Source organism: Juglans microcarpa x Juglans regia, chromosome 3D (assembly GCF_004785595.1).
Source record: "Juglans microcarpa x Juglans regia isolate MS1-56 chromosome 3D, Jm3101_v1.0, whole genome shotgun sequence".
NCBI classification, from domain to species: Eukaryota; Viridiplantae; Streptophyta; class Magnoliopsida; order Fagales; family Juglandaceae; genus Juglans; species Juglans microcarpa x Juglans regia.
This window is the reverse complement of record NC_054598.1, coordinates 20,333,072-20,359,616: the sequence shown is the minus strand read 5'-3', so window position 1 is coordinate 20,359,616 and position 26,545 is coordinate 20,333,072. Positions and strand designations below refer to the sequence as shown.

The 26,545-nt window shown below is 35.7% G+C and overlaps 1 protein-coding gene across 2 annotated transcripts in view; it reads right to left on the bottom strand.

The window, feature by feature from the left end:
- The window catches only part of LOC121254863 (alanine--tRNA ligase-like), a 38,617-nt gene extending 12,382 nt beyond the window's left edge, over nucleotides 1-26,235 (bottom strand). The window contains exons 1-19 of one of the 2 annotated variants that reach the window (XM_041155049.1): nucleotides 25,652-26,235; nucleotides 25,146-25,384; nucleotides 24,680-24,820; nucleotides 23,697-23,843; nucleotides 22,062-22,214; nucleotides 21,321-21,450; nucleotides 15,823-15,919; nucleotides 15,564-15,684; nucleotides 14,345-14,404; nucleotides 10,657-10,707; nucleotides 10,496-10,591; nucleotides 10,207-10,308; nucleotides 3,995-4,117; nucleotides 3,129-3,272; nucleotides 2,967-3,038; nucleotides 2,796-2,871; nucleotides 2,577-2,719; nucleotides 2,374-2,482; nucleotides 2,089-2,276 (exon numbers count right to left, since the gene is read on the bottom strand). In XM_041155049.1, coding sequence (XP_041010983.1) covers nucleotides 2,089-2,276; nucleotides 2,374-2,482; nucleotides 2,577-2,719; nucleotides 2,796-2,871; nucleotides 2,967-3,038; nucleotides 3,129-3,272; nucleotides 3,995-4,117; nucleotides 10,207-10,308; nucleotides 10,496-10,591; nucleotides 10,657-10,707; nucleotides 14,345-14,404; nucleotides 15,564-15,684; nucleotides 15,823-15,919; nucleotides 21,321-21,450; nucleotides 22,062-22,214; nucleotides 23,697-23,843; nucleotides 24,680-24,820; nucleotides 25,146-25,384; nucleotides 25,652-25,976 — 2,517 coding nt within the window. In that variant the 5' untranslated portion in view covers nucleotides 25,977-26,235. The remainder of the gene's footprint in view (nucleotides 1-2,088; nucleotides 2,277-2,373; nucleotides 2,483-2,576; nucleotides 2,720-2,795; nucleotides 2,872-2,966; nucleotides 3,039-3,128; nucleotides 3,273-3,994; nucleotides 4,118-10,206; nucleotides 10,309-10,495; nucleotides 10,592-10,656; nucleotides 10,708-14,344; nucleotides 14,405-15,563; nucleotides 15,685-15,822; nucleotides 15,920-21,320; nucleotides 21,451-22,061; nucleotides 22,215-23,696; nucleotides 23,844-24,679; nucleotides 24,821-25,145; nucleotides 25,385-25,651) is intronic. The other variant, XM_041155048.1, reaches the window with a different exon arrangement.
- Nucleotides 26,236-26,545: the final 310 nt, after the last annotated feature.

Here is a 26,545-nt window from a genome sequence, read left to right as displayed (position 1 = left end):
TGGTGTTGTTTCATGTATATGGCATATTTGCACGCATGTTCATGTTTGTAAATGAAAACTGGGTTTTTACATGATTGTATACATGTTCATGTGTTTATCTGAAAATTGGATTTTCATGTGAAATGATTTGAGTGTGTTTGACACGGCTAGATTGACTGGTTTGAGAAAAAGGAAAAGAGATTGTAGGGATGGTGGTAAGCAGAGATGGTGATAGAGTCCCGCCTGTGATTCCCTCCTACGGTGCACGTGGTAGGGATGGTGGTAAGTAGGGATGGTGGTTGTGTCCCGCCTGTGATTCCTGCCTACGGTGCACACGCTAGGGATAGTGGTAAGCAGGGATGGTGGTATAGTCCCGCCTGTGATTCCAGCCTACAGTGCTCTGATAAGTATTCATGGTGTGTGATATGTATTCATTTTGTGTGATAAGTATTCATTGTGTGGAAAGGAACTGTAGGGATGGTGGTAAGCAGGGATGGTGGTAGAGTCCCGCCTGTGATTCCTGCCTACGGTGCACGCGGTAGGAATGGTGGTAAGCAGGGATGGTGGTTGTGTCCCGCCTATGATTCCCGCCTACGGTGCACGCGGTAGGGATGGTGGTAAGCAGGGACGGTGGTAGAGTCCTGCCTGCGATTCCCGCCTACAGTGTCCGATAAATGGTTTGTTTTGTGTGAATCATTTTCTAGAAAAATGATAGACTATGTTTTTGGGCCAAAATGGGATTTTGGCGTGTGTTGGAAATAATCATTTTTGGGAAAAAATGGTATTTTATGGCTAAGTGGATTTTGTCGTATGAATGCATGTTGGTTGCATTAATATATTTTTATCCTGAGAGTTGTTTGGTTTATACTTACCTGTGGTACCATTTTATGGTATCGCAGATTTTGATGCAGATGAGGATGACGAGCCTTAGCTTGGCTCTGCTGGTGGAGTGATCTGGGATTGTCCTGTTTATCAAGTTTCGTTTTTTTTTTATCAATTTATGTATTGCCTTTGTAATATATTTGGGATGACTATATAACTCTTTAAAGGTAATTTGTTTTGATTATTTGTATTTAAATTTCTGGTACTTAGATGACTTATTTATATTATCCGCTGCGATTTTATTGTGCACTCTTACATGTTGCACACACTTGAGCACATTTCGTTGGGATGCGTGACCCGTGTTGTCATCATCCTGACATCACGATTCCCTTGTTTTTGTACTTGGGAGTCGGCGCGTCACAGCAATGACTTTTTTTTTTTTTTTTTTTTATTAGAACAGGGTGTCCGAGAACAAATCCCAAATATTCCCAGGGGTGCACAGGCCCTCGGCAAGGAATTTCCACAAGTGCACCTCGGGTAATTCAAGGGTTAGTTTTCCAAGTCTGATGGTACCTAGAAATTGCTTACACCTAAGAGGATTTGAACCTTAGACCTAGAGGAGCATACCACCAAGACCAAGGCCTTTACCACTTGAACCAACCCCTAGGAGTTAGGAATGACAAATTTTAAGAATCGAGAACAAGCAGCAGCTCAAAACTCTCCTTTTCAATACCCTCTTCCTTTGGACAGAGTATAGTTACGTTACTTTCTTGTATCTCTCTCTCCTTTTTTTTTTTTCACTTCCTGTGTATTTGGATTGCACCTGCACTTTTTAATGAAATTTATACTCACCAAATAAAAAAAGATGGCAACAAAAAATCCTAACACAACACTAATTATAACAAAACCATTATATCTTCACCTAGTTTCCCAATATAAAGGTCATGTCTGGTCTAACTCGCAGTTTTTTCTTGCACATTGGAGATTTTTGACAAACGTGGAAACATGGTTGGCAACTATTATATATCGGTTTTCATATAAGATTGAAAAATATTTGCATTATCAAATTGATAATGAGATGTCTCAGAAATGTGCATCCAACACATGCTCATGATAAAGTGGCACTTATATGATAAAAGAGGAACTGAGACGTCAGGATTAAAAATAATAAGATGCTGCTGAGACAAGATGCTGCGCACCGTAAAGGCTAAAAGTGAGCCAAGAAAACTGAGCACCTATACCTGTCAGCACCAAACCAGGAAAAAAGAAGAAGAAAAAATAACCAACCTTTTCCAGCTTGCTCGCTTCTATCGTAGATGCATCGCATACTTCCTTCTCAAGTAAGTTTGCTAACTCTATTGCGTTAGAAGCAGTTACAGTTGTGACAGCAGTAATCCTCCGTACTCCCTTTGCAATTCCCTCCTCAGATAATAGGGCAAATACCTTAGCTTCCCGTGTATTCGATATATGTGTCCCTAGATGTATGTATCCATGAGACATTCAATACAACATTCAGAGAAAGGTTCAGGGAAAGGACGTAAAAAAAGTCGCACATAATTTACAAGATTTGACCTCCACAGAGTTCTGCAGAAATCAATAGCCATTCATTGTTCTCTGGTTCAGACAGAAGGTCCTCAACCTTTCGTCCGATTGCCACAACTCTAACTGGATCAGGATACACCTACAGCATAAAGACAAAATTATGCAGGAGTTTAGAACTCAAGGCATACAAAGGCCAGTTGAGAAGACAATGATGACAAACTGAAGCATCATACTTCACCAAAAACAGCTCGCAAACCATTTATACGTTTGGCTTCAGAAAGAGTTGCCTCCTTAGCAAACACATCTAATTCAGCTTTTATTTGATCATTCACAATTGACTCAATCCTTCTCAAATGATCAGGATCTACTGGCTTGCCTATCAAAATTCAGCAGCATCTTAAAGCGATTCAGTACCCTCAAAATAACCCAATCTGCGAGCCAATAAAGCTTACCATGTGAAAAGTCAAATCTTAATTTTTCAGGAAGAACAATAGATCCCTTCTGGTCAACATGATTTCCAAGCACCTCCTGCACTCGTATTACAAATTATTTAAAGTCCAATCACAAAAGGATTAACAACCACAACTTTGCAAGTTCATGACCATTAGCAATGTCATGCATACCCTGAGAGCAAAGTTCAACATGTGAGTACAGGTATGATTAGGGGCAATGAGCTTACGCCTGTCGTAGTCAACCTGCAGAAATCATTAGAGAACTGGAAAGAGTTAAAAAAGAAAAGAGGACAAGAACAAATAATAATGGTTATAAGATGATGCTAATTTTACCTTACAGATTACTTTGTCACCCAAGGAGAATTTGCCACTCTCTCCAGAAAAAGAACCAATATGAAGAACGAAACCTCCATAAATTTGAACATTACTAACTTGAAATGAGCCACAGGGACCATCCAGTGATCCAGTATCAAAAATCTAGAACCACAAAAACTATATGAATTGCCTAAGCTTCATTAAGAAAAAGAAGCAAAATGGCCAAGATTATTGCATAATTGATGGTCAAGTCTCAGAACCCCATTACATTAAAAAACAAGATGAGGATACGGCCTTTCTGCTTATATCCCATTCCTCCTTGTTATAGATGAATGCCCCTTCATATAATAACCTCCAATATCACAATTATTCTGTCTCCAAATTTATACGTTTTTAGGTAGGATTCTCACCTTCCTTCTCATTTTTTCTAGATGTATGTGATTAAATCAACTTTCTCCAATTTAATTGTCTCTGTGCCATCTTCATTTTGTCAACAGACCTAATAACTCAGAACTCAAAGCATATATCCTATGTGGCAAACCACATGGGTCAGTATCATATATTTAACATGCGCATATTTACCCAGCCCTTCCAGTTAGGATTAGCTCTGGGTACTTACATCCATTTAAAAAACACTGTACAATTAGATACACCTTATATTTTAAGCTTAAGTATTACATTCTACTCACACTCTTCCCCTGCCATCTCTGCAGCAAAAAGCAGCTTTTCTTAGATAGCATCCAAGCCACTTGTGAATCATGCACACATACTAATCTGTTTTTATTTCACCATTTCGCTTTCAACAAGTTGCACAGCTAAAAAAGGTTTAATCATACCTTGCATTTTCTAAAAATAGGTACCCAATAACCTAAGGCACACAATACCTGACCACCTTGCTCAGCATAGAAACTCGTAGATTCAAGAACTATACCAACTTCACTGCCAGAAACAACACTTTCCAAGAACTGGGACCCAGTGTAAATTGCTCTTATAACACTTTCATGGTCCTGAAATAGCAAATAGAAAAGAAAATAACATCAATGCAATATGCGGTAATCTAAAATGATATGGGTGAAGTAAATTTAAAATTTATGCATGTGAGAACTTCCTCCAGCTGATTTAGGAACCCTTAATTACTTCTTACAGCACCCAACTGATATATACCGGTAATAGTTCAATGATTTCAATCCCTTGCATACCAAAAAACTGTTTTTATCATCAGCATAGCTAAAAAGTATAAATAGTCAAGCACAAGCATGCCCTTGTACACACTTTTTTTCAGGGTAATTGCTAGTACAATGTCTTCATTGATAGAACGTGGGGAAAAAAACATCATACACAACCAGCACTTAGAGCCCTCGATCCATCAGTGAAACAGAAGGATTGACAATCAGAATTGTCAATTGTCAATTCTGCACACTATTCTTTTCAATATTAAAAAGCAGAGACATTCTGAGAAAAGAATGCTGTAGAAACTGAATGCAATGCATAGAACAGAAGGTTCAAAATGCTATTCAATCATTTATATCACACTTTATATATAGAAGCCCCTCAAATAAAGCTGTAGTTGCTCAAAATAAACATAAACTTGACCAATACAGGCATGAAGCCTCAGGAAGAGAGAATGTAAAATTAGAATTAAATGCATGCGTCCACACACACAACAAGAGAGAGAGAGAGAGAGAGAGTCGCAAGAGCCAAACCAGATTAATGCAAGTTGCCCATAGGTTAGAAGATGTAAGATTTTATCCCAGAGAATGGAGGATCATACAAACAATGTTTTTCTTTTCTCGGTGATCATGTAAACAATTAAATGGGTAGGCGATTCTGCTGCTGTTTGCAGACACACAAGTAGAACACAGAACACGTTTGATACTTGATATCAAATCATATATCATTGAACTTCCTTGACATCTGGTATGAAGAATTATACTGCATTGTTTATACGCCCCATATCGATCTCAGGCTTGATAGAGATTTCAAAACTCAAGAGAGAAATAAATTATCCCGATATTTATTACATGGACTCGGATGCAAGGGGGATCCTATGGTAAAAGATGTAAAGCCACCAAGGGAAAGAATTCTGTTTTATTGATTAAATTGACAGTGATATACACTTTTGAGTGCCTTCGAAAGGGACAACAGCTCTCCTTAATCACTTGTTTAAAAAAATAGTGTCCAAGAAGCTAGCTGGTGTAGGAAACATAATGGAGATCTCTCACTGATAAAACTTCAGTGAGAACAAAGTCATGTTTAACAGTAACTGCATGGACTAAAATGTTATTAAAAGAAGACAGACAGATGGGAACTATCCATCAAGTAAAAACTTCTGAGAAATACCATTTCTTTGGAGAAAATCTCTCACACCATGTGTGGCAAATAATTCCCACCCTTTGAAAGTTTGATGTAAACTAAAATCAAGATCTTACAGAGTAAAAAACCTAGCAACGCAAAGACACCTATGTTCATCTCAAAAGTACTTTTTCCCACTATGAGTCTAACCATAAGAATGTGGAAGCGGATGAGCCCGTGGGAAAAAAATGCCAGCACATAAAAGGTGTAAATAGCCCTTTTCTGTCTTTAGTTAGATATGTGCTGACCTGGCTTAGCTTTCTCAAAATTCTATACAAATGAGTTTTCTGCCTTTAATTAGATATGTGTTGATCTGGACTGAGCTTTCTCAAACCTCTATGCAACGAGGGAGACTAAAACTAAATGATTTGTGCACATAAAATTCGGAATTTTTGTTATCCACCAACTAATTCTTTTTGCTTCAAAACCAAAATAATTAATCTTTCATGTTTGAGTTACAGCAGAAAGTCACCGATCAAAAAAAGGTCCAGGAAAAGAACTTAATTAAGTACAACATCTGGGAGAACATTGATAACATAGCTAATTATGATAAACTAAACCCAAGAACACTAGACTCTTAGCATAGTTATCAGGAAATTATTTCTTCCTTTTTGAAGTTGGAATACTAGTGGTGTTATCAAAACTTTCTTTACAACTCCTGTTTGGTAACGAGGATAAGGTAATTCCCATACCACTTATTCTTGTTTAGGATAACCTAATCCAGTTTTGGGTTTAAGTTGAAATCGGTTTTGGCCGATACCCAATACAAACCGATACCGGCCGATACAAGCCCGGTTTTGTACAATACATGCCGAAACATAACCGATACTGACCGGTTCCTAGCCGATACGGTCCGATTCCGGCCGAAACAGTCCAATTCAGAACCGATATAGGTCGATACAGTGTGTTTCTGACCGAAACAGGACCGAAATGTTGTTTTTTCAGGTACTTGAGCTAAGTTTCTACATATTCAGAGCGTGTTTCTTGGATTCTCAAGTTGAATTGTGGTTTTTCTCATATATTGTGTGGAGTTTCAATCTCCAAGTTCAGTTGTGATATTGTTTCTGCATCAATGACAACTAAATTTGAGTTACAGTTACATGATGCAGTTGCCTCATATGTTGCTCCTAGTGGGAGTGGAGGCCGAGGTGGTAGAGGCTCACGTGGGGGATGTAATGCCAAAGGTTATCGCACTCGAGGTCAAGAATCTCGTAAGTGCACCGATTGTGGTCACATTAACCACTCGGTGAACTATTGTTCGGATCTAAATGGTAGACCATCTGGATCCGCTAATCAAGTCATTTGCCAAGATATGATTAGTATATCAAAGGATGACTATGATAAGCTTTTGGGTCGCACACGGGTTTCATCTTTCACAACTACTCTTGCCCAATCAGGTACAACGTTTGCATGTCTTGCCTCATCCACTCAAGCTCCATGGATCATTGATTTAGGAGCTAATGAACATCTGACTAGTTTGTCCTCTGTCTTATCTAAGTTGGATACTGTGACATCCTCAAAAAGTTACTCTTGTTAATGGTTCTCTTGTTAAAGTTACAGGCATTGGATCCACTAAGCTCCCTGACTCTATATCTTTGTCATCTATTCTATATACTCCTAGTTGTCCCTTTAGTTTGTTGTCCATTACTAAGATTACTCAAAGTCTTCAATGTTCAGTGACCTTTTATCCCTCTTCATGTGTCTTTTAGGATCTCAAGACGGGAAACAAGATTGGTATAGGACATGAAGCTGGTGGTCTGTATTATCTTGATGTTAAACAGTCCACTCGAGCTCTTACATCCTCCTCATCATCTGCTTATGAATGGCACTGTCATCTTGGTCACCCCTCTCTTTCCCTTTTAAAGTGTCAGGTTAGGAATCTAGGAAATGTCTCCCTTTCCTTGTGAAGCATGTTAAATTAGAAAACATCATCGTGTGTCTTTTGCACCTCGGGTTGATAAACGAGCATCGAGTCCTTCTGAATTTGTTCACTCTGATATATGGGGACCAATCAACATTAAATCAAATAGGTTTCAGTATTTTGTCAAATTTATTGATGACTACTCTTGTGTGACATGGGTGTTTCTGATGAAGGTAAGATCTGAACTTCTTTCCATATTCAAAGTGTTTTGGAAAGAAATTAAAACCCAATTTAACAAAAGGGTTCAAGTTTTGCGTTCTGATAATGCTAGAGAATATCAATATAATGACTTTGCTACTTACTTAAGTAACAAAGGAATTGTTCATCAAACTTCATGTTCTTATACACCCCAACAAAATGGGGTGGCTGAACGCAAAAATCGTCATTTGTTAAATGTAACCTGAGCACTTTTACTGCACATGCATGTTCCTAAACGATTTTGGAGTGATGGTGTTCTTACTGCTTGTCACCTTATTAATCATATGCCTTCATCAGTTCTCGATGGTTCCTCTCATTTTCCATCTTGTTTCCTTCATCACCACCATTTACTCTTCCTCCAAAAATCTTTGGGTGTATTTGCTATGTTCATAACCTTGGCCCAGGTTTGATAAGCTTGACCCACGTTCTACCAAGTGTTTTTTTGTTGTTTATTCTTGAACTCAATAAGGATATCGTTGTTATAGTCCTGTTCTTAGACGCTACTTCAAGAGTGCTGATGTTACCTTCTTTCAGTGCATATCCTATTTCTCGGACGCAGCTTCGAGTATTGAGCGTGATGCTCTACCGTTACCTACTCTTACACTTTCTTCTTCACACTCACCCAACCTTACCCAACCCTCCTCCATGCCTCCCCCAGTTCCTTTACAGGTTTACTCGCATCGCTTGCGGCCGCTGGCTTCCATTCCTTTACCAACCGTGTCTCCATCTTTAGATCCTGAGTTACCCAGTATTTCAGACTCTCCACATATTGCTCTCCGCAAAGGTACTCGATCTTGTGTTACTCAACATCCGATTAGTCAATTTGTCTCATATCATGCCTTATCTCCTTCATTCTCATGTTTTACTTCTCAGCTTTCAAAACTTTATATTCCTAAGACAGTTCAGGATGCTTTATCTGATCTGGGATGGAGGACAACTATAAAAAATGAAATGAATGTCCTTCACCATAATGGGACATGGGATCTTGTTCCACTACCACCTGGTAAGCAACTAAATGAGTATATACAATCAAATTTCATCCTGATGGTTAGGTGGAACGTTTGAAAGCCCGCTTGGTTGCTAAGGGTTACACTCAAACATATGGCATTGATTACGAGGAGACTTTCTCTCCCGTTGCCAAAATCTCTTCTGTTCGAGTGTTGATTTCTCTTGCTGCTAATCTAGATTGGCCTTTATTTCAGCTGGATACTAAGAATGCATTTTTATATGGTGACTTGCATGAAGTAGTTTATATGGAGCAACCACCTGGGTTTGTTGCTTAGGGGGAGTATCGAGGTACTGTATGCAAGTTAAAAAATGCATTATATGGTTTGAAACAATCTCCTCGAGCATGGTTTGGGAAGTTTTCTGATGTTGTATTGACATTTGGTCTTCATAGATGCCAAACAGACCATTTGAAATTTCACCTACATAGTGATGCAGGTCACATTTTGTTGGTTGTATATGTGGACGACATTGTAATTACTGGAAGTGACTCTGCTGGAATTGCTAGGCTGAAATAGTGTTTACATGATCAATTTCAGACAAATGACTTGGGCAAGCTTAGATATTTCCTTGGAATTGAAGCCAGTAGACCTAAAGAGGGTATCAACCTATCTCAAAGGAAATGTATTTGACCTTCTAGAAGAAATCGGCATGTTGGGTGCACGACCTATTGACACTCCTATGGATCCAAATCATAAATTCTTGAAAGAGGAATGAGAGTTGTTTGGAGACCCAGGTAGATATCAAAAACTTGTTGGGAAATTGAATTATCTCACTATCACTAAACCAGACATCTCTTATGCAGTGAGTGTACTGAGTCAATTTTTACAAACACCTAGGATCTCACATTGGGATGCTGTAATTCATATTCTTCATTATCCTAAGCGAGCCCTCTGGCTTAGGATTACTGTATCAATCAAATGGACATCTTAGGATTGAAGCCTTTTCAAATGCTGATTGGGCAAGATCTCTTTCAGATAGAAGATCTACTACTGAATATTGTACCTTTGTGGGAGGTAACTTGGTTACATGGAAGAGTAAGAAACAAGCAGTAGTAGTTCGGTCTAGCACAGAAGCTGAATACAGGGCAATGGCTCACACTACTAGTGAGCTGGTATGGTTGCAACACTTCCTTAAAGAGATTGGGTTTCCAGCTCCTATCCCTCTCCAGTTATTTTGTGATAATCAAGCCGCAATGCATTTGCCTCTATCATGTATTCCATGAGAGGACTAAACATATAGAGATTGATTGTCACTTCATTCGAAAATAAGATACTAAATGGTGACATTTCTACACTTTTTGTAAAGTTTGCCGATCAACTCGCAGATATATTTACTAAGTCTTTGTATTGGAGTCAGTTGAAACTTATTTGTTTCAAGCTGGGTTTATATGATATATATATATGCTCCAGCTTGAGGGGGAGTGTTAGATGATATGGTTGTAATAAGTGTAACTTGTGAGGGTATAATCGTGAAGTGTATGTAGTATATATGTGTTGTACATCAATGAATGAAAGTAAGAAGAATAGTTTCCCTCCATAAACTTGTACAACACTAATTTTCAAACTCCAGTCTATAACATTCTTACTATCATAATGTTGGTGATATTTGATCCCAAACCTTGAACCAAATAAATTTGGAGTTATCATCTGTAGCAGCAATCCCGTTCTTGTGCAATGCTGCAGTAGCATCCACATCCATAACAATAGCACCACCAGCTTGCTGCCAACAAATACTATTAGAATAAAGTATGACATTAATATTAAGCTATCACTCCTTTTAACATGTTCAATTTCAAAACCATCAGTTCTTTCTTTTTTTGACTAGCTCCAAAGAAGATTAATCCAAAAATTTCAGTACACAGTTAAGGACATGCATAAAAATAGAACAGAATGTGAATTCTTCAAACCTTATTTTGAGCATTCCTTGATCTTTCTCTTGCCTCGTCCATGGCATTATTGAAACCCTCAACATCAACAAGTAGGCCCCTTTCTTCAGCCATCAACTGATAAGGAAAACAAATCAGTACACAGAATATACGTAATTGTACAATTAAAAAACACCTGTCACCTGGGTCAAATCTAACGGGAAGCCATACGTATCCCACAAAACAAATGCATCCTGCAGCAAGAGATCAACTGGGTCACACCCATAACACAGTAAGAAGAAAAACCCTTAAAAGATGCAAATCATTATATTTAGAAAACATTTCAGGTACCCAAGATCTTTTCCATTTTTTTCAATTTGACTTAATTACGTTAAATTTTCAATGCTAATGCTCTAATGAATCCATCTCAACATCTGTGGTCAAGCAATTCAAAGCTCCAGAATTCCATAAAGATAAAACCATACGCGTATCAAGACTTTCTATTATAAGATAAATATGATATGGACAAAAAGATGGTGTTAGCCTAGTATACAAGAAGTATACAACAGATATACCTAATTGAGAAAAGGGAAAAGTGCTAAAAAACTTGAAAAGTATAAACAGAAGAAGAGACACTACTTTGCACCACTCTCTGATGAAAGAAGGTATTCAGGAAGGATGGCTTGAGCTTTAAGACTGACTTTATGTGATCTTCAAATCCATGCCCATTTCTTTCACTCTAAATACAGCAAAGTAAGCACAATGGGTTCATCCTCCACAATATAATGTTTGACAGTTACTAAACTGCATGCTAGTAAATCCACCACTCAAGAACACAACTCAATCTATCCCAAATAGCAGCCTCACAATGCAACAAAGGGGATCCATTGCTTCCCATTCTTACACATGCAACACAACTTAATTACTATAATGCCCCTCTTCCTCACATTATCCAGCGCAAGAATCTTTCCTAAAGTTGTTGTCCAACTGAAGAAATTCAACATGGAGGCCTTATTCCTCGATATAACTTCTAAGAGAAAGGGGACCAAAGATGAACACAAAAAGCATTGTAAATGACTTAGCATTGAACACACCTTTACTGAATGGTCCCCAAACCATTTTATCCTCACCATTATGTCTCACCCAACTCAAATGCAACCGATCAAAAAAATTTGAAGAGATCCGCCTCCCAATCATTGGCCTCACAGACAAAATTGACATAGCCATTGAGATAATCCTTTGCGAGTTGATAGTAATCCACCACCTAAACATCCCTAGAGTGAGTTATTCTAGATAAATCCAAGAAGGCACCATTCAAGGATTGACCACCACACTAACAATCATGCCAACACCAAATCTTGGACCGTCACCCATAACAAACCTAGTAAAGTAGGAGAAGTCTCCACAACCCCTTCTGATGTAACCCCACCCACCACCGTAGCTATCTATACTTCATGTCCACTAGCATCCTCTAAAGGCTCCCTCTTTCATATGTATGGTGCCATAGTGACTTCCCCAATAGAGCACAGTTAAAGAGAATTAAATTTCTAACCCCTAACCCACCTTCCTCAATTGGCAAGCATACCTTGGTCCACTTCACAAGTTGGGGACTAGGCCACACCCCCCATATGTCCCCAAAAGAACTCTCATCGTAGCTTCTCCAATCAGTTAACTCCCGCAAGTGGGAAATGGGACACATGGTAGGCAAGTTGGATATTGTACCCTAGATCAATGTGCTTCTCCCACCCTTAGAAATATAGAGTTTTTTCCAACCAACCAAACGACGCTCCATTTTCTCTATAATACCATCCAATTAGCTATGTTTTTGAAAGGAGCTCCTAAGGGAGGACCAAGATAAGTCATGGATGAGGTAGAAATCTTGCACCCAAAGATATCAGCCAAACAAGCAACATTCTCAACCCAATTATCAAGATTGGGAATCAATTCTAGCAAGTTTCTTGATGGAGGCACGTCTTTAATCAGTGAAGTAATAATTGCTATCAAAATTATAAAGACCCACATATTTCTTAGTTAACACTTCCAGGAAAGAGATGTGGCTACATTGACAGTTATAAAACAGAAGACTGTTTGAAAAGTCAATGTTCACTGATTCCTTTTCCCATTTATTACCTCTCTCTTGTCCCTATTCCAGCAGGGGTGGTCAAAAAAATTGAGAGCATTTTTAGAAATTTCTTATGGGATGGCATTGGGGAGGAACGAAAATTTCACTTGGTGAGTTGGAGTAAGGTTTGTACTCCGGTTTCTTGTGGAGGTTTAGGTGTGCGGAATTTAAAGCTTTTTAATAAAGCTCTTCTTGGGAAGTGGCTTTGGAGATACAACAATGAGAGAAATGCATTGTGGAGACAGATTGTAGATGCTAAATATGGAAGGATGTGGGGGAATTGGTGTTCTAATGATATAAAAGGGGCTTTTGGGGTGGGATTATGGAAGTCCATTCGATTGGGATGGGGGGATTTTGTTAAAAACATCAACTTCAAAGTGGGAATGGGGACAAATATTCTCTTTTGGCATGATGTTTGGTGTGGTGATTTACCTCTTAAATTAGCATTTCCTAGTCTTTTCAGGGTTGCTAAAAATAAACGGGCTGCTGTGGCTGATTCATACTTGTTCTCTAATAACATGCTGAATTGGAATGTGGAATTTACTAGAGATTTACAGGACTGGGAAGTGAGTGAAGCTGCTGATTTCTTTGTAAAACTTTATGACTCGAAGATTGATCTGATCAGGGAGGACAAGATGCAGTGGGTTCATGATAATAAATCTAGATTCTCGGTGAATTCCTATTACAAGGTGTTAAATAGACTTCATAATAAAACATACCCCTGGAAATGCATTTGGAAAGCTAGAGTGCCCAGTAAAGTTGCATTTTTCTGCTGGTTGGTGTCGTTGGAGAAAGTTTTAACTACTGATAATTTGAGGAAAAGGGGTTTATATGCAATGGATTGGTGCTTCTTGTGCAAAAAAGATGGGGAATCAGTTAACCACCTGTTTCTTCATTGCTAAATGGTGACTGCTTTATGGAATGAGTTATTTGCAAGGGTAGGCATTGCTTGGGTAATGCCTTTTCAAGTGGTGGATTTCTTGGCTAGTTGGCAAGGCGCTGCAGGATGTAGAGGCAATAAAGCTGAATGGAGGATGATTCCTTTGTGTTTGTTCTGGTGTCTATGGCTGGAGAGAAATGGGAGGTGTTTTGAAGATTGTAAACGTACAATGGGGGAATTTAGGGATTTTTTCTTCAGCACTTTACTTTAAATTTTTGGGTGAACAATCTAGTGAAGGACATGAATATATGTAATGCTTTTTAATTCTATTTTTCTTTAGTTTGTATTTAGGTGTATTCTCATGTTCCCCGTATACTTGGGCTATGCCTATTTACTTGGAATAAAATCTCTTATTACCTATCAAAAAAAAAAAAAAAGTCAATGTTCACTGAGTACTACAGAATAATCCAATTTGAGGACATTCAGCAATGTATTGATGTGTAAACGATTAGTGCCAACACCATAATTTAATGAAAAGAACAGATACACAACAAAACATGGGATATTTCCCTATGTTTGAAATGCTCTAGAGTACATTATACTGAACATTGGAGTGAATGCACGAGCTGCACAAAAGAAAGAAAACAACCAGGAAGGATGAGGAGAGCTTCAAGAAAGAGCACTTTCCAAACAAGGTCATTGATTCTATTGCTAAACTTCTACATATACCATAAGAGCCACAACAACACAATTTGAGAGAGGATGGTAGAGCCAATTTATTGGGCATTCAAATTAGAAGAACAACTATAATGTCAATTAATGGGGAATTGCACCAAAAAGGCAGAGCATAGTCATGAGAGAGAGAGAGAGAGATCACAGTAATACTTGCCTGCCCACTTAATATCTTCCCTTGAACATCCTGAGCAGCCTTCTTAAATTTCTCAATGCCCTAGACTCGCAAATAATGAGCAAAGTTTGTCACCAAAGACATGGCACATTAGACGGAAACGATGTAAATTTCTCTATAAAGCAGGGACATAAAAGCTAAAAGGGCATCAGACCGGTAAAGCACCCATTAATACTATGGACAATGACAAAAGCAAACAAGAAATAATTTTTGCATGATTTCCACAAAAAAGAAAAACTCAAAAAGAAAGTTTGAAAATTTACTTGATTTCATCATCTTTGAAATTTATTGAGAGACAGAGTTGACAACTGAAAGTGCACATAAGAAATCACATTCAACAGAATTAATATTTTCTAAGGCAGTAGTATAGAAAAGGAAAAACATTTCCAGTTGCTAATCTTATTTTTTGGTGTTCATTTTGTCCCATATTTGGTCTACCTTCTTGGTTTAAATAGGATATTAGGTGTCTTGTACCGTGCTTTCCAAACTTTTGCCGGTAGCCTGATAGCTCACTTGAGAGGGGCTACAAAGGGGAGTATTTGTTTTTTTTTTTTATCAGTACAAAGGAGAGTATTTTTTTTTATGTTTGCCTATGGTCCAATTGAAAGGAAAAGGCACTTTTCAGGGTCTTCAGCCTCTGGAAATGCTTGGATTACAAAAAAAACATAATATCTATAAAATCCCAAATTTATTTTCTATGAGAATCCTTCATTTTCCACCATACGTGCTGTAACCAACAAAAGCAACGCATTGAAGAAGAATCTCTTAAGATCATCCAAAGAACATTCCTCGGATAATGTCATTGTAATAGAAATTATCCTATTACAATGAAAAACTGAACAGATAATATTTCATTTTAGTATATCAAACAATCTTAAACTTATTCTATAGGCTGAGCTTATTGTACTCATATAAATGGGTACGGATCTGAACTTACAATTAAAAACATTTCTTTAGATATAGATTAAAACAATTCATGCATATCTGTTCAGCAATCCATCTTTAAGGAGCCTCCAAATGGCAACCAGAATGATTATCAATGAATAGATAAAGAGTACATTCATTACAACTATGTTCCCCAAAATGATAGTATTATAAAAAAGAAAATTTCATTCGAAAGCATTAAAAAGGACAAATTATCAGAAAAGATAACTCATCATTGGGACACTGTTGGCCAACAATTCCAATATTATATACTTACCTTGAGCAAAGTCTTTCCAAAACTTGCTTCCTCTTCTGTAATTATGTCCCTGATGCGTGCTTCATTTTGTTTTAGCTCTGGAAAAACCTCACCCATAACTTCAACCACAACCTTTACAAGCCTAAATTCAACATAACAATTGAATTACCCAATGGCAATTTAATTAGTTTCATAGGAAGAAACGGGGGATGGAGTGATGTACCAGAAGGTAACACGCATAAATGAAAAACATAAAAACAATTAAAATACATCTCCCTACCCATTGAAAAATCCTTCTTGAGCTTTTAATACCTCACTTCCGTAACGAACAGCCCGACGAAGAATACGCCTCAGAACATATTCACGACCCTCATTGCCTACATATGAAGTAAAATTGTCATCAATTACCAGAATAATCAAGATGACTGCCTGCAACAGATTGAATATTTTCTTAAATACACATCCAAAAGTAACGAAACCACACTTTCACTAAAAGAGAATATAATAGAGATTAATATTCCATAAATAAATTAAAAGCACAAGAAAGTCATCAAAGCACTCAAAAAGAAGTTAGATGCCCCTATGATGGTTCCAAATATCAATTTCTTTTATTGGCACCAGATGCATGGGAACAGTGTCCCGACTAATCCCGGGGGTGCACAGATTCCAAATATCAATTATCATTTGAAGTTGCAACTACAAAATTTTAACTTGACGTGAGAGCCGAGAGAGTAAAAAGAATAAAGGTAAAAAAAATTATAAACAATTTTAAGAATGTGCCATTTAGACTTAATACAGAAAATTTCATTAAAAAAAAAAAAGAATCGAACAAAAATTACAAAAATAGATGAAGCTTGTCCGAGTACAATGTGCTTTTACATTCTCTTCAACAACTATCGTCTTTTCCTCTTTAATAGCTTCAACAACAATTTGAAGGTATTCCATAGAAGATGGAACATTGGTTGGTTGGACGGAAGAGGTTGTATTTGTCAAGGGAGGCAGAGTAACTAGGATCAAGAGCAAACTCTCAAACTTGCCTTCCTAATTTGTCTTTATTTCGCCTAGCAGGCAATGTTATCAACATTCAGAAGTTATATAGGGATTTCTTATGGGATGGTAAGTGGAAGTTGTGAAATTCCATCCAGTGAATTGGACAAAGGTGCTTGTTCACAATTACTTAAGGTGAACTCGGTACAAAAGATGACTACATTCAATAGAGCCTTTCTGGAGAAGTGTCTTTGGCATTGTGCCAATGAAAGAGAGAGCCTATGGAGAGCGATAATAGACAAGAAGTATGGTAGTTAGCACTGTAAATATATATAACTACTCGACGAGTTGCTGGAGATCAGCTTAGTCAAACCTGAGTTCGGCTCAATTAGTTTAATAAATGAGTTGTTCGTGAACACAAAATTATGATCAACTATTAAACAATACAAGTCGTATAAAACTCCGCTAGACTTAAGATCGTATAAACTTGAATAATTTCATTGTTACTATTTTTTCAAGCATTATCTTTTAACTTTATAATGAATATTCCTTAATTATTTAAAACGATAAAAGGAAATCATGTTCTTCATATTATGTGTGTTACTTGAGCCCTTATAAATATTACATTGATATATATATACACATACATATATGTAAACTATATAAAGATATTTATAAAAACTCAAATTTTGTTCATCAAATTTTGTAGATGAAGTTATAAGATACAATAAATAATATATTTTGCTAAATTTAAGTAACTCATGACCTAGTTTGAACTTACTCAAATGAGTTGTTTGTAAACATAAAATGTAACTTGGTAGTAAGTTCAAACTTAACTTATTTTCGAACAAAATTAAACGAATAAGGCTTAACCACTTACTAATTGCTCAAACTCGACTCGTTTAATTACATTTTACAAATAGAGTTGGGCCTGGGATATTAGAAAACTGATTAATTTTATAAGGTCCCTTCGAAGAAAAGGCTTTGCCACCATGCCATAGAAACAGATAGCCAATAGCGAGCAGTGATAAATATAAACTTAGGTAGAATGTGGGGTGGGTGGTGCTCCGATGAGATGAATAAGAGTTATGGGATTAGTCAATGGGAGAACATCCAAAGGGGTTGGGGGAGTTCTTCGGATACATCGTATGCATGTTGAGCGATAGATCCAAGATAAGTCCTCTTATAATGTATGGTGTAGAGATCATCCCCTCAAAGGAGCTTTTCAACATCAGTAAGGCCAAGGAAACATTAGTGGTAGACAATTTATAGCCTTCAAATGGTCCTCCTCAATGGGGAGTGGAGTTTATCTGCATTACGAAGGACTAGGAAGTTGATCACTTTACCTCTTTTTATTCTTAACTGTATTCTTTCATATTGAGACCGGATGACAACAACAAGATGTGTTGGAGCATATCTAAGAGGGTTTTTCAAAGCTGAATCTTTTAGGCATTAATACCCCCACGATAGCATTAGTATTCCATGGATGATCATTTGGAAGAACCATGAAAGTGCCTTTCTTTGAGTGCAAGTAGGGCTGAGCAAAAATCTGACAATCCGACTCCGAATCCGACAAGTGTTTATACAACTATATATTATATAGTTAGTTAAACTCAATAATATACTAGTTAAATAATATATTTATACTATAATATATAGACTAAATTGACTAATAAATAATAATAGTTTAGTATATGACTATATGCAAATATCATACTATTACAAATTTACAATATTACTACCATGTTACATATAAGTTATAACACTAAATTACTAATGTATAAATATAATAACATGTAATACTAATGTTTATATAATATACTATAAACACTAAGATGCATAATAACATCAACATGTAATACTAATGGATAAACACTAATCTATAAATTTATAATAACATATAATACTAATGTATAATAACTAAAGTATTATTCATATAAATTTTATATAACAATATCTTGTATTAATTATATTTTATGACTTAATAAATTCTCAACATATTCATTTTGATAAATATATTAGTAATACTAATATACATTAGCATATTAATTAGATTTATTGTCTAATACTAATACTATTAGCAATCCACTTTAAGTCTATATATAAATTACTATATAAACCACTATAGTATTAATTACTAATACTATATTACCATATGATACTATTAACTATAGTGATATACTAGTATACTAATACTATCAGTGATATAGTTAGTATAGTAATTTATACCAATAGTATTATATAGTTATACTAAATTAAAATCACTATAGCAAATACTAATATATAGTTATGCTAATCACTATAACTAATACTAATACTAATATAGACTATAGTTATAACTTATATTATATAGTACTAAATCACTATAACTTATACTAATATAGTTATGCTAAATCACTATAACTAATACTAATATAGTTATGCTAATCACTATAACCATATATAGTATTAATATCACTATTAGTATAATATATAGTATTAATAATAACTAATACTAATATAACTATTAGTATAACTAATATCACTACTAGTATAACTAATACTAATACTAATATACTAATACTATTAGTGTATTACTAATATTTATATAAATTAATATATATATCAAGTATAAGAGATTAGAGATTTAATATATATATAATATTAAATCACTAACATACTAATAGTATGATACTATAGTATTAGTAATTATACTATAAGATATAGTAATAGACTTTTAGTATATTATAGTAATACTATATTATATATAAAATAGTAATACTATTTTTTGAATCTTCATTTCGTATACGGTGCCTTTTTTTTTTTAATATTCATATATAATAATATATATATATCATATATTTTTTATGAATCTTCATATATATATATAATATAAAATTAAAAATAGATTCATAGTAATTATAATAGTATACTATAGTAACTATATGGTGCCTTTTTTTTTTTAATCTTCATTTCGTATACGGTGCCTTTGTTTATTGTAGTGATTAGTCGGATGTGGATATGGAATTATGGATGATGGGAGTCTATGTAAAAATAGGACTTTCTTTTTATTTTTAATTTTTGAATGCATGTTAGTATGTTACTTGTTTTATTTAGTTGTATTTTTTGTTATAATCAAAAGTTTAATAAGTTTATATTGTAATTTTGAGAAAATTGAAATTTGAAAGCCCACAATTCTTTTTTTAAAAAAGTGGGTCAAATATGAAGTTAAAAAAGACAAAAAAAAAAAAGGTCCAAAAATCCGACTCTGCACCGACAAGTCGGAGTCGGAGGTGGAGCGGATTCTCTACATCTCGGAGTCCGAGTCGGAGGTCGGATTCGACCTTCGACAAAGTTGGAGTCGGAGGTTGGGCCCTCCGACTCCGAAGTGATCGGTGCTCAGCCCAAAGTGCAAGACTAGATTAGAGAAGATCTGTAAATTGGATAACCTGCAAAAGAGACATGTTATAGACATAGAGTAGTGTTTTACGTGCATGTGAAATGGGGAATCCATGGATCATCTTTTACTTCACTGTGACGTGGCTAGCTCATTATTTTTTGTAAGTGGCTAGCCCATTATGACAAGCTATTTTTAGGCCTTGCTTGTGCAACAAGATATTCTCAAGTATTGTCAGATTCTCTCAGTCTCTCAGATATTTTCTTCCCAAACATTACCCAAACACAACAATTTTTTCTTTTAATCATTATCCAAATACAAAACTCAATACAATTTTCCCAAATTTCCAAACAAAACACAAAAAACATTATAACTTTTTCAAATTTCAAAACAAAAATAATATTAAAAAATTGTTTGAATTTCTTAACTTTATAATATTTTTATTCAACTTTTTATCTCTCCTATCCCAAAACCCAATAAAACATATTAAGTCGAACCATTTCACTACCATTCACAAATATTCTGAGATATTCTAAGTGTCTAAATGAGCCCTTAGTCCTTTTGGACTAATATGGGCGATCCCTAAATGGGTGGTTGATCTATTTGGAAATGGTGGTTTGATAATCATCAAAATGTGACCTTTGGAAGATAATCCTGTTTCATGCGGCACATATGGAGGAAAAGAAACGAATGAAGTTTTGAAAATAGCACAAGGAGCATAGAAGAGTTCAAGGCTTTCTTTTTCAGTCCCCGGGCAGCCCATGTATGTTTCTTTAGCCTTAGCTTCCACGATTTTTCTTTTCTTTTCTTTCTATTGTTAGGTGTATCTGGTGTTTACTCCTTTGTATCTTCACAATGCCTTTATTTCTTTTTCTTGATCATCAATAAAAGTTACATTACTTATCAAAATGTTCTAGTGTTCCAATGTAAGTGGCTGAGTGAAGTCTCTTATAAAAATCTTTACATTTTTTTTTTTCTAATGGTGAGGAAAAAATGCTCAGAATTAGGAGCGTTCAGGATCAAAATTTCAGACTTTCAGTAACAAGGAGAGGATGCATAGGGAAGTCTCTCCTTTTTTGAGAATAATGTTTTCTCATTTGCACAGGCAATTGTTTTGGAATGAGAAGGAAAAGAAAAATATCAACTATGTTTGGTAGAATTGCCATTGGTTTATCTTTAAATGGTATACATGCTAGCAAACCTTCATGACTAAATCTAAGACTTCAATCCAGAAGACGATTCTTATAAAGTAAAAACATTTATTTTTTCCCATTCATTTTCTAAAGTTTACAAAAATAGCACATCAAAGGTCTCTATTTAAACCAAAAATCATGACCAAATACCTCAACTAGATGAATAAAAGACCAGGGTAGAAAAAATGGGTGGAAAACAATTCTCATTTTATAATACTCTACCTGGACAAGATCCATCAGCAATGGCAAATGAAAGAGTTCTAATGTGATCTGCAACAACTCTGTATGCCATATCAACTCTGTCTAGATCATCTGGTCCAACTTTTCCAGAGTATGATCGAGCCCCAGTTGCCTACAAATAAATGGATTGTCAACAACTCATACTAAAAACAATATGGATTTCCAATTATCCGATTATAATTCGTAATGACCTATTACACCAAGTTACATAATAAAGGAGCTAGAAAGTGATACAAGAAACTCCTTGTTGATAACTTTTTTTTTGTAAGTAAACAATTGCATTAATAGAAAATAGGCATAGCCCAAGTAGACAAGATGGTATTAAAAGAGGAAACACCTACCTAGGATGAAGAAAAGGAAACAAGAAAATCATGCAGGTCTAAACCCATGTTGATAACTAATAGATGCTATAGTTAAAAAATGCCAAAATGGAAAATTGCTAATACAAAGAAAAAATATTCAATAAAATATAAGAAATAGATATTAAAAAATAAACAATTAAAAATTAAATTATAGCAAAAGGAAGCATGGAACCACAAACGCAGCAACGGTCCAATGCAAAGTTACATTCCATCATAGCCATACCCTGGAAACATGTCAATTTGAACACTGCACCTCCGTTTATATTTCTAACCTTAAAGCTCAACAAAATAATATATATACTATATAACCTTAAAACAATATATAATATATACTATATAACCGTCAGCATCACCATCTTACATTTTGGATTGCATCAAATATGGGCAGAAACACATCGGTATCATAGTTGCTCATCTTTCTTTGAAGTATAGACGTCAATCTTTCAAAACCCATGCCAGTATCAACATGCTTAGAAGGTAGAGACTTTAGGGAACCATCGCTTTCCCTATTGAACTGTAAGAAATAACCAAAACAAGTAAGAAAAAATCAAATTAATCGCTTGGCACCACAATAAACCAAAAAGAGAAAGAATAACATCATAGCTACAGAAAGGCATATTTTGAAGAAGATTCAGACATCTCATTTCAGAGATGCTAAATGGTATCCATACGATATAGTGGAGAACTCATACCTTTTAACACCCTGACTCTATATAACTATACTTGGTATTTTTCATTTCTGACAAGTTCCTAAACGGGAACTTTCTTGTTTTGGAAAGTTTAGGGTGTGCTTGGTTAAGACAAATTTTGAAAATTTTTAAGAATTTTTTTGAAATTTTTTTGGATGTGTTTTACTAAGTTTTCGGAAAGTAGATAGGAAATTTTGAACAAATTTTTTTTTAGATGTGATTTATGTTGGGGTTTGTGAAATTGGGTAAGTAGAGTTGAAAATTTGTTTGAATAAATTTTTTTAGGTTAGTTATTTTTGTTTTTCTAAATGTTTAGGTTTTTGTATTTTTTTTATTAGTCACTGAAATCTGGGGGCAAATGATTGGATGAAAAATAGAAGTAGAAAGTTTTTTTTTTTATATATTGAAAGATTTTTGGCTTGAAGTTGAAATATATTTTTTCAAAAAATTAGAGAAATGGTGATTAGCAAATATGGCCTTATGGTTTGAAGTAAAAATGAGGTTTTTAAGCATAAATATAGTTTAAAAGATGTTAGATAATGGAATTTTCACTTGAGCTAGTCTGGGTTATTATAGAAAGGGTAAAGGATTTATGTCGAGTGGTGGGTTTTACCCTTTTTATGTGATGGTTTCAATGATCAAGTGATGGCTTTTCTTAGAAGTCAAAGTTAGTAGACATAAGAATAGATTAGCTACTGCTCCAGATTCCAGTTTGAAAAAAATTAATAGAGGAGATCGTGAGTTAAAGAGGCCAATATATTTTGTTATTTATGATGCATAGGGAGGATAATCAACCAGAGGAAAAGGTAAGGGGAGGGTTCAAACAAACCTTAATGAACCTGAAGTTGGTGTCACGGAATATGGGAGAGTTGAATGAGAAGGAAAAAATATGAAACTAGGATGTTTTTTGTTTGTGTGCATGTTAATAAAAAAGACTAGATATGTTATAACGATGTTTTCAAAGAAGCCCAATTACCTTTTTATTGTCCACATGCTACTTAATGAATATTTTACTCATTTTTCATATTTTAAAATATCTTAAGTTACGATAAGGACAAGTCTACAAGCCAAAGTCAATTAAGGAGCCCTTTGACATATTAAAGATTGAAAACATTGTTTATCACATATGTTATAAGGACTTTATTTACGCCTGTTTTACAACATTATGGTTTATCCATAATTACTTTGAGATTTAAAAGTAATTGACACTGTTTGAGGTTTAAAATATTTACAAAACTCTTTTTTCTTGATGTTATTGAGTAGCGAAGTAACATTCCTAGCTTTGTTACAAAGGCAGTGTTACATACCTGGATAAAGACAAGGTTCCAAATCTCAATGCATGTAGGATCGTCATTGTTAACTAATGATGCAGCGTCCCGATTACCAATCCTATCATAGTGAATTTCAGTGCAAGGTCCACAAGGACCAGTATCACCCATCTCCCAAAAATTGTCCTATTTAGAGCACAAAAACACCAAACCAAATTAGAAGAATATAATGAAAAAGAAAACAAATGCACAAGAAAAATTATCAACTAGATGGAACCTTTGCACTTAAGTGAGAAAGGAATGTATAGGGCATATTGTTGGATGTTTAAACTAAATTAAATTTTTTTTAATGTAAACGGAAAAATAAGATCTTGATTGCAAGAGTTAGCGCACTCGTAAGTTGTTTGAAAAACAAGCACATATGTGATTTCAAAGTTACGAATGCATGTAATAACATAAAGACAATTTCATGCTTAAACGCATAAGTAGCCCCTTACATGTATTTCTATATTTTTTTTCACCTTTTGGCATTTAAAACATATAAATTCAGCAGCAATGGAATATGTTCTAAAATATCACATAAGAAATGAAATTCCAAGAATATTTGTGACAGAATGTAAAAGTGTAGACCCTTCTCTAATTAGGTGATTCTCAAGTATACTCCTTGTGTACTTGGGCTTTGCCTACTCCTATAAATAAAATTTCTAGATTAACTATCAAAAAAGTAAAAGTGTAGACCCTTTTTTTTATTGGCACCGGGTGTTCAAGAACAGTGTCCCGACTAAATCCGGGCACAGGCCCTTGGTCAGGAGTTTCTAGCAAGTGCACATCGGGTAATTCAAGAGAAAAATCTCCTTGTCCGATAGCCCCTAGAGATTGTTTGCACTCAAGGGGATTTGAACCTTAGACTTGGGGGGAGCATACCCTCAAGCCCAAGGCCTTTACCACTTGAGCCAACCCATAGGGGTTGTGTAGACCCTTGTCCCTAGAACATGTAAGAGAAATATCTCGGAAAGTCATACTTTGCATCCAAAAGGCAGCACACGTGCTGGTGGTAAAAATCTAAGCCATACGTCTCTAGCTTCATTGTCAGGAGCAAGACCCAGTTTCTCATCACCACCAAAATATGTGGCATAGAAACGATCTTTAGGTAGTTTATAAACCTGTAACAAGGAAAGATTATTAGATGTGACACTTTTTAGATATAAAATGCAAGAATATCATATGAAAGACAATTTCACTCTAAATCAGGGCATACAGGAAAATTTCATTAGCAATCTCCATCGACAGGCCAAATGAAAAAAAATCTTATACAAGAATGTCAAAGCAATGCAATGGGGTCATCAACAAAATTTCCCATTCACTAATCTATTGATACAAACAAGTTGACCTAGTATTTAATATGAAATTACAATGAGTATACTTACAAAGCATTTTCATTCAACCCAACAATCAAGCATCTAATATGAATCTTTAAAAATAACTTGCCTCTGTAAGAAGTTCCCAAGCCCATTCAATGGCTTCTTTCTTAAAATAGTCACCAAATGACCAGTTACCGAGCATCTCAAAGAAGGTGTGGTGGTACGTGTCTTTCCCTACATCATCAAGATCATTGTGCTTTCCGCCAGCTCGAATGCACTTTTGGGTGTTGCAGGCACGAGTCAGTTTGCTTAAGGCAGTGTTAGGGTCAGCCGTACCCAAAAAGATGGGCTTGAACTGATTCATACCTGTTTTTTGTATCAGAATTTGTCTCAGTCTCAATACTCAATCACATAACTATGCAACCCAGAGTTTATAAAGAAATGAACATAAAATCCCAGAACATAAACTCCCATTCCCAACGAGTGCTGATCTAAACAAAGTGGGTGTGTCAAAGAAAATTGCATCCATCACTTATGTCTTTATTGGCTTCCTCGACAGTATATCTAAAACGAAACCAATTCTAAGTTTTCTGGAGAACCAAAACCGAGGCAGATGGTAAACGAGAAACATACCAGCATTAGCAAATAGTAGAGTTGGATCGTTGACCGGCACAACCGGGCTGGACTGCCAGTTTACGTGGTTCTTCTCCTCGAAAAACTTGATAAAAGTGTCCCTGACACGGTTCGCCGGCCATTCCACGAATTCGGATTCGGCATCGGACATGTTATGAGTAGCCGACGTCGTGGCTAGAGAAGAGAATGGAAGAGGACAGAGCCTGCAGAGAAGCTTCGTTGAGGAAGATGGTGCGGAAGATAGAAAATGGAGTGGCGGCGGCAAAGAGAGGAGAGGACGAGGGTTTAGCACGATCCCAATTGTCTTGACAAAGATTCTCCGCATTTACTCGTTACGCAATCTTTATCAAATATTTTATACGTCCAGCGTCTCCTTTATTTTGATAAGCCATTCTTTATGTTTTTCTTAAATTAAAAAGGTTAATTATGAAGGCTAGCGTCAGGGTCAGGGACTGGATCAGGGTCAGGGAGAGGGAGAGAGGAGAGCGGACCTGTGAAGGCTAGCGTTTTTTGAAGGCTGAATCCGAAGGAAAATGGAAATTATGAGGGAGTGAGGGAGAGAGACGAGAGTGACTGGGTGAGGGCCTGAGGCCGCGCGCCGGGGCGCGGGGCGAGGGGGTTTTGGGGGTTTTAAAAAACGGCGCCGTTTTCTTTGATTTTATGGATACGCTTTATTTAATTTTACTCTTAGTTGAGTTTGGATAGTGAGATGTTCTATGAATAATAGTAAAAAAATAATAATAGAATATTAAATAGTAGTAAAAAGTAGGTAAAAAAATAATAATAAAATAATAAATAGTAGTGAGGTAATACTTTGACATCCAAACTAGGCATATTAAATAGTATTAAAATATAGGTAAAAAGTAATAATAAAATAATGAATAATAGTGAGGT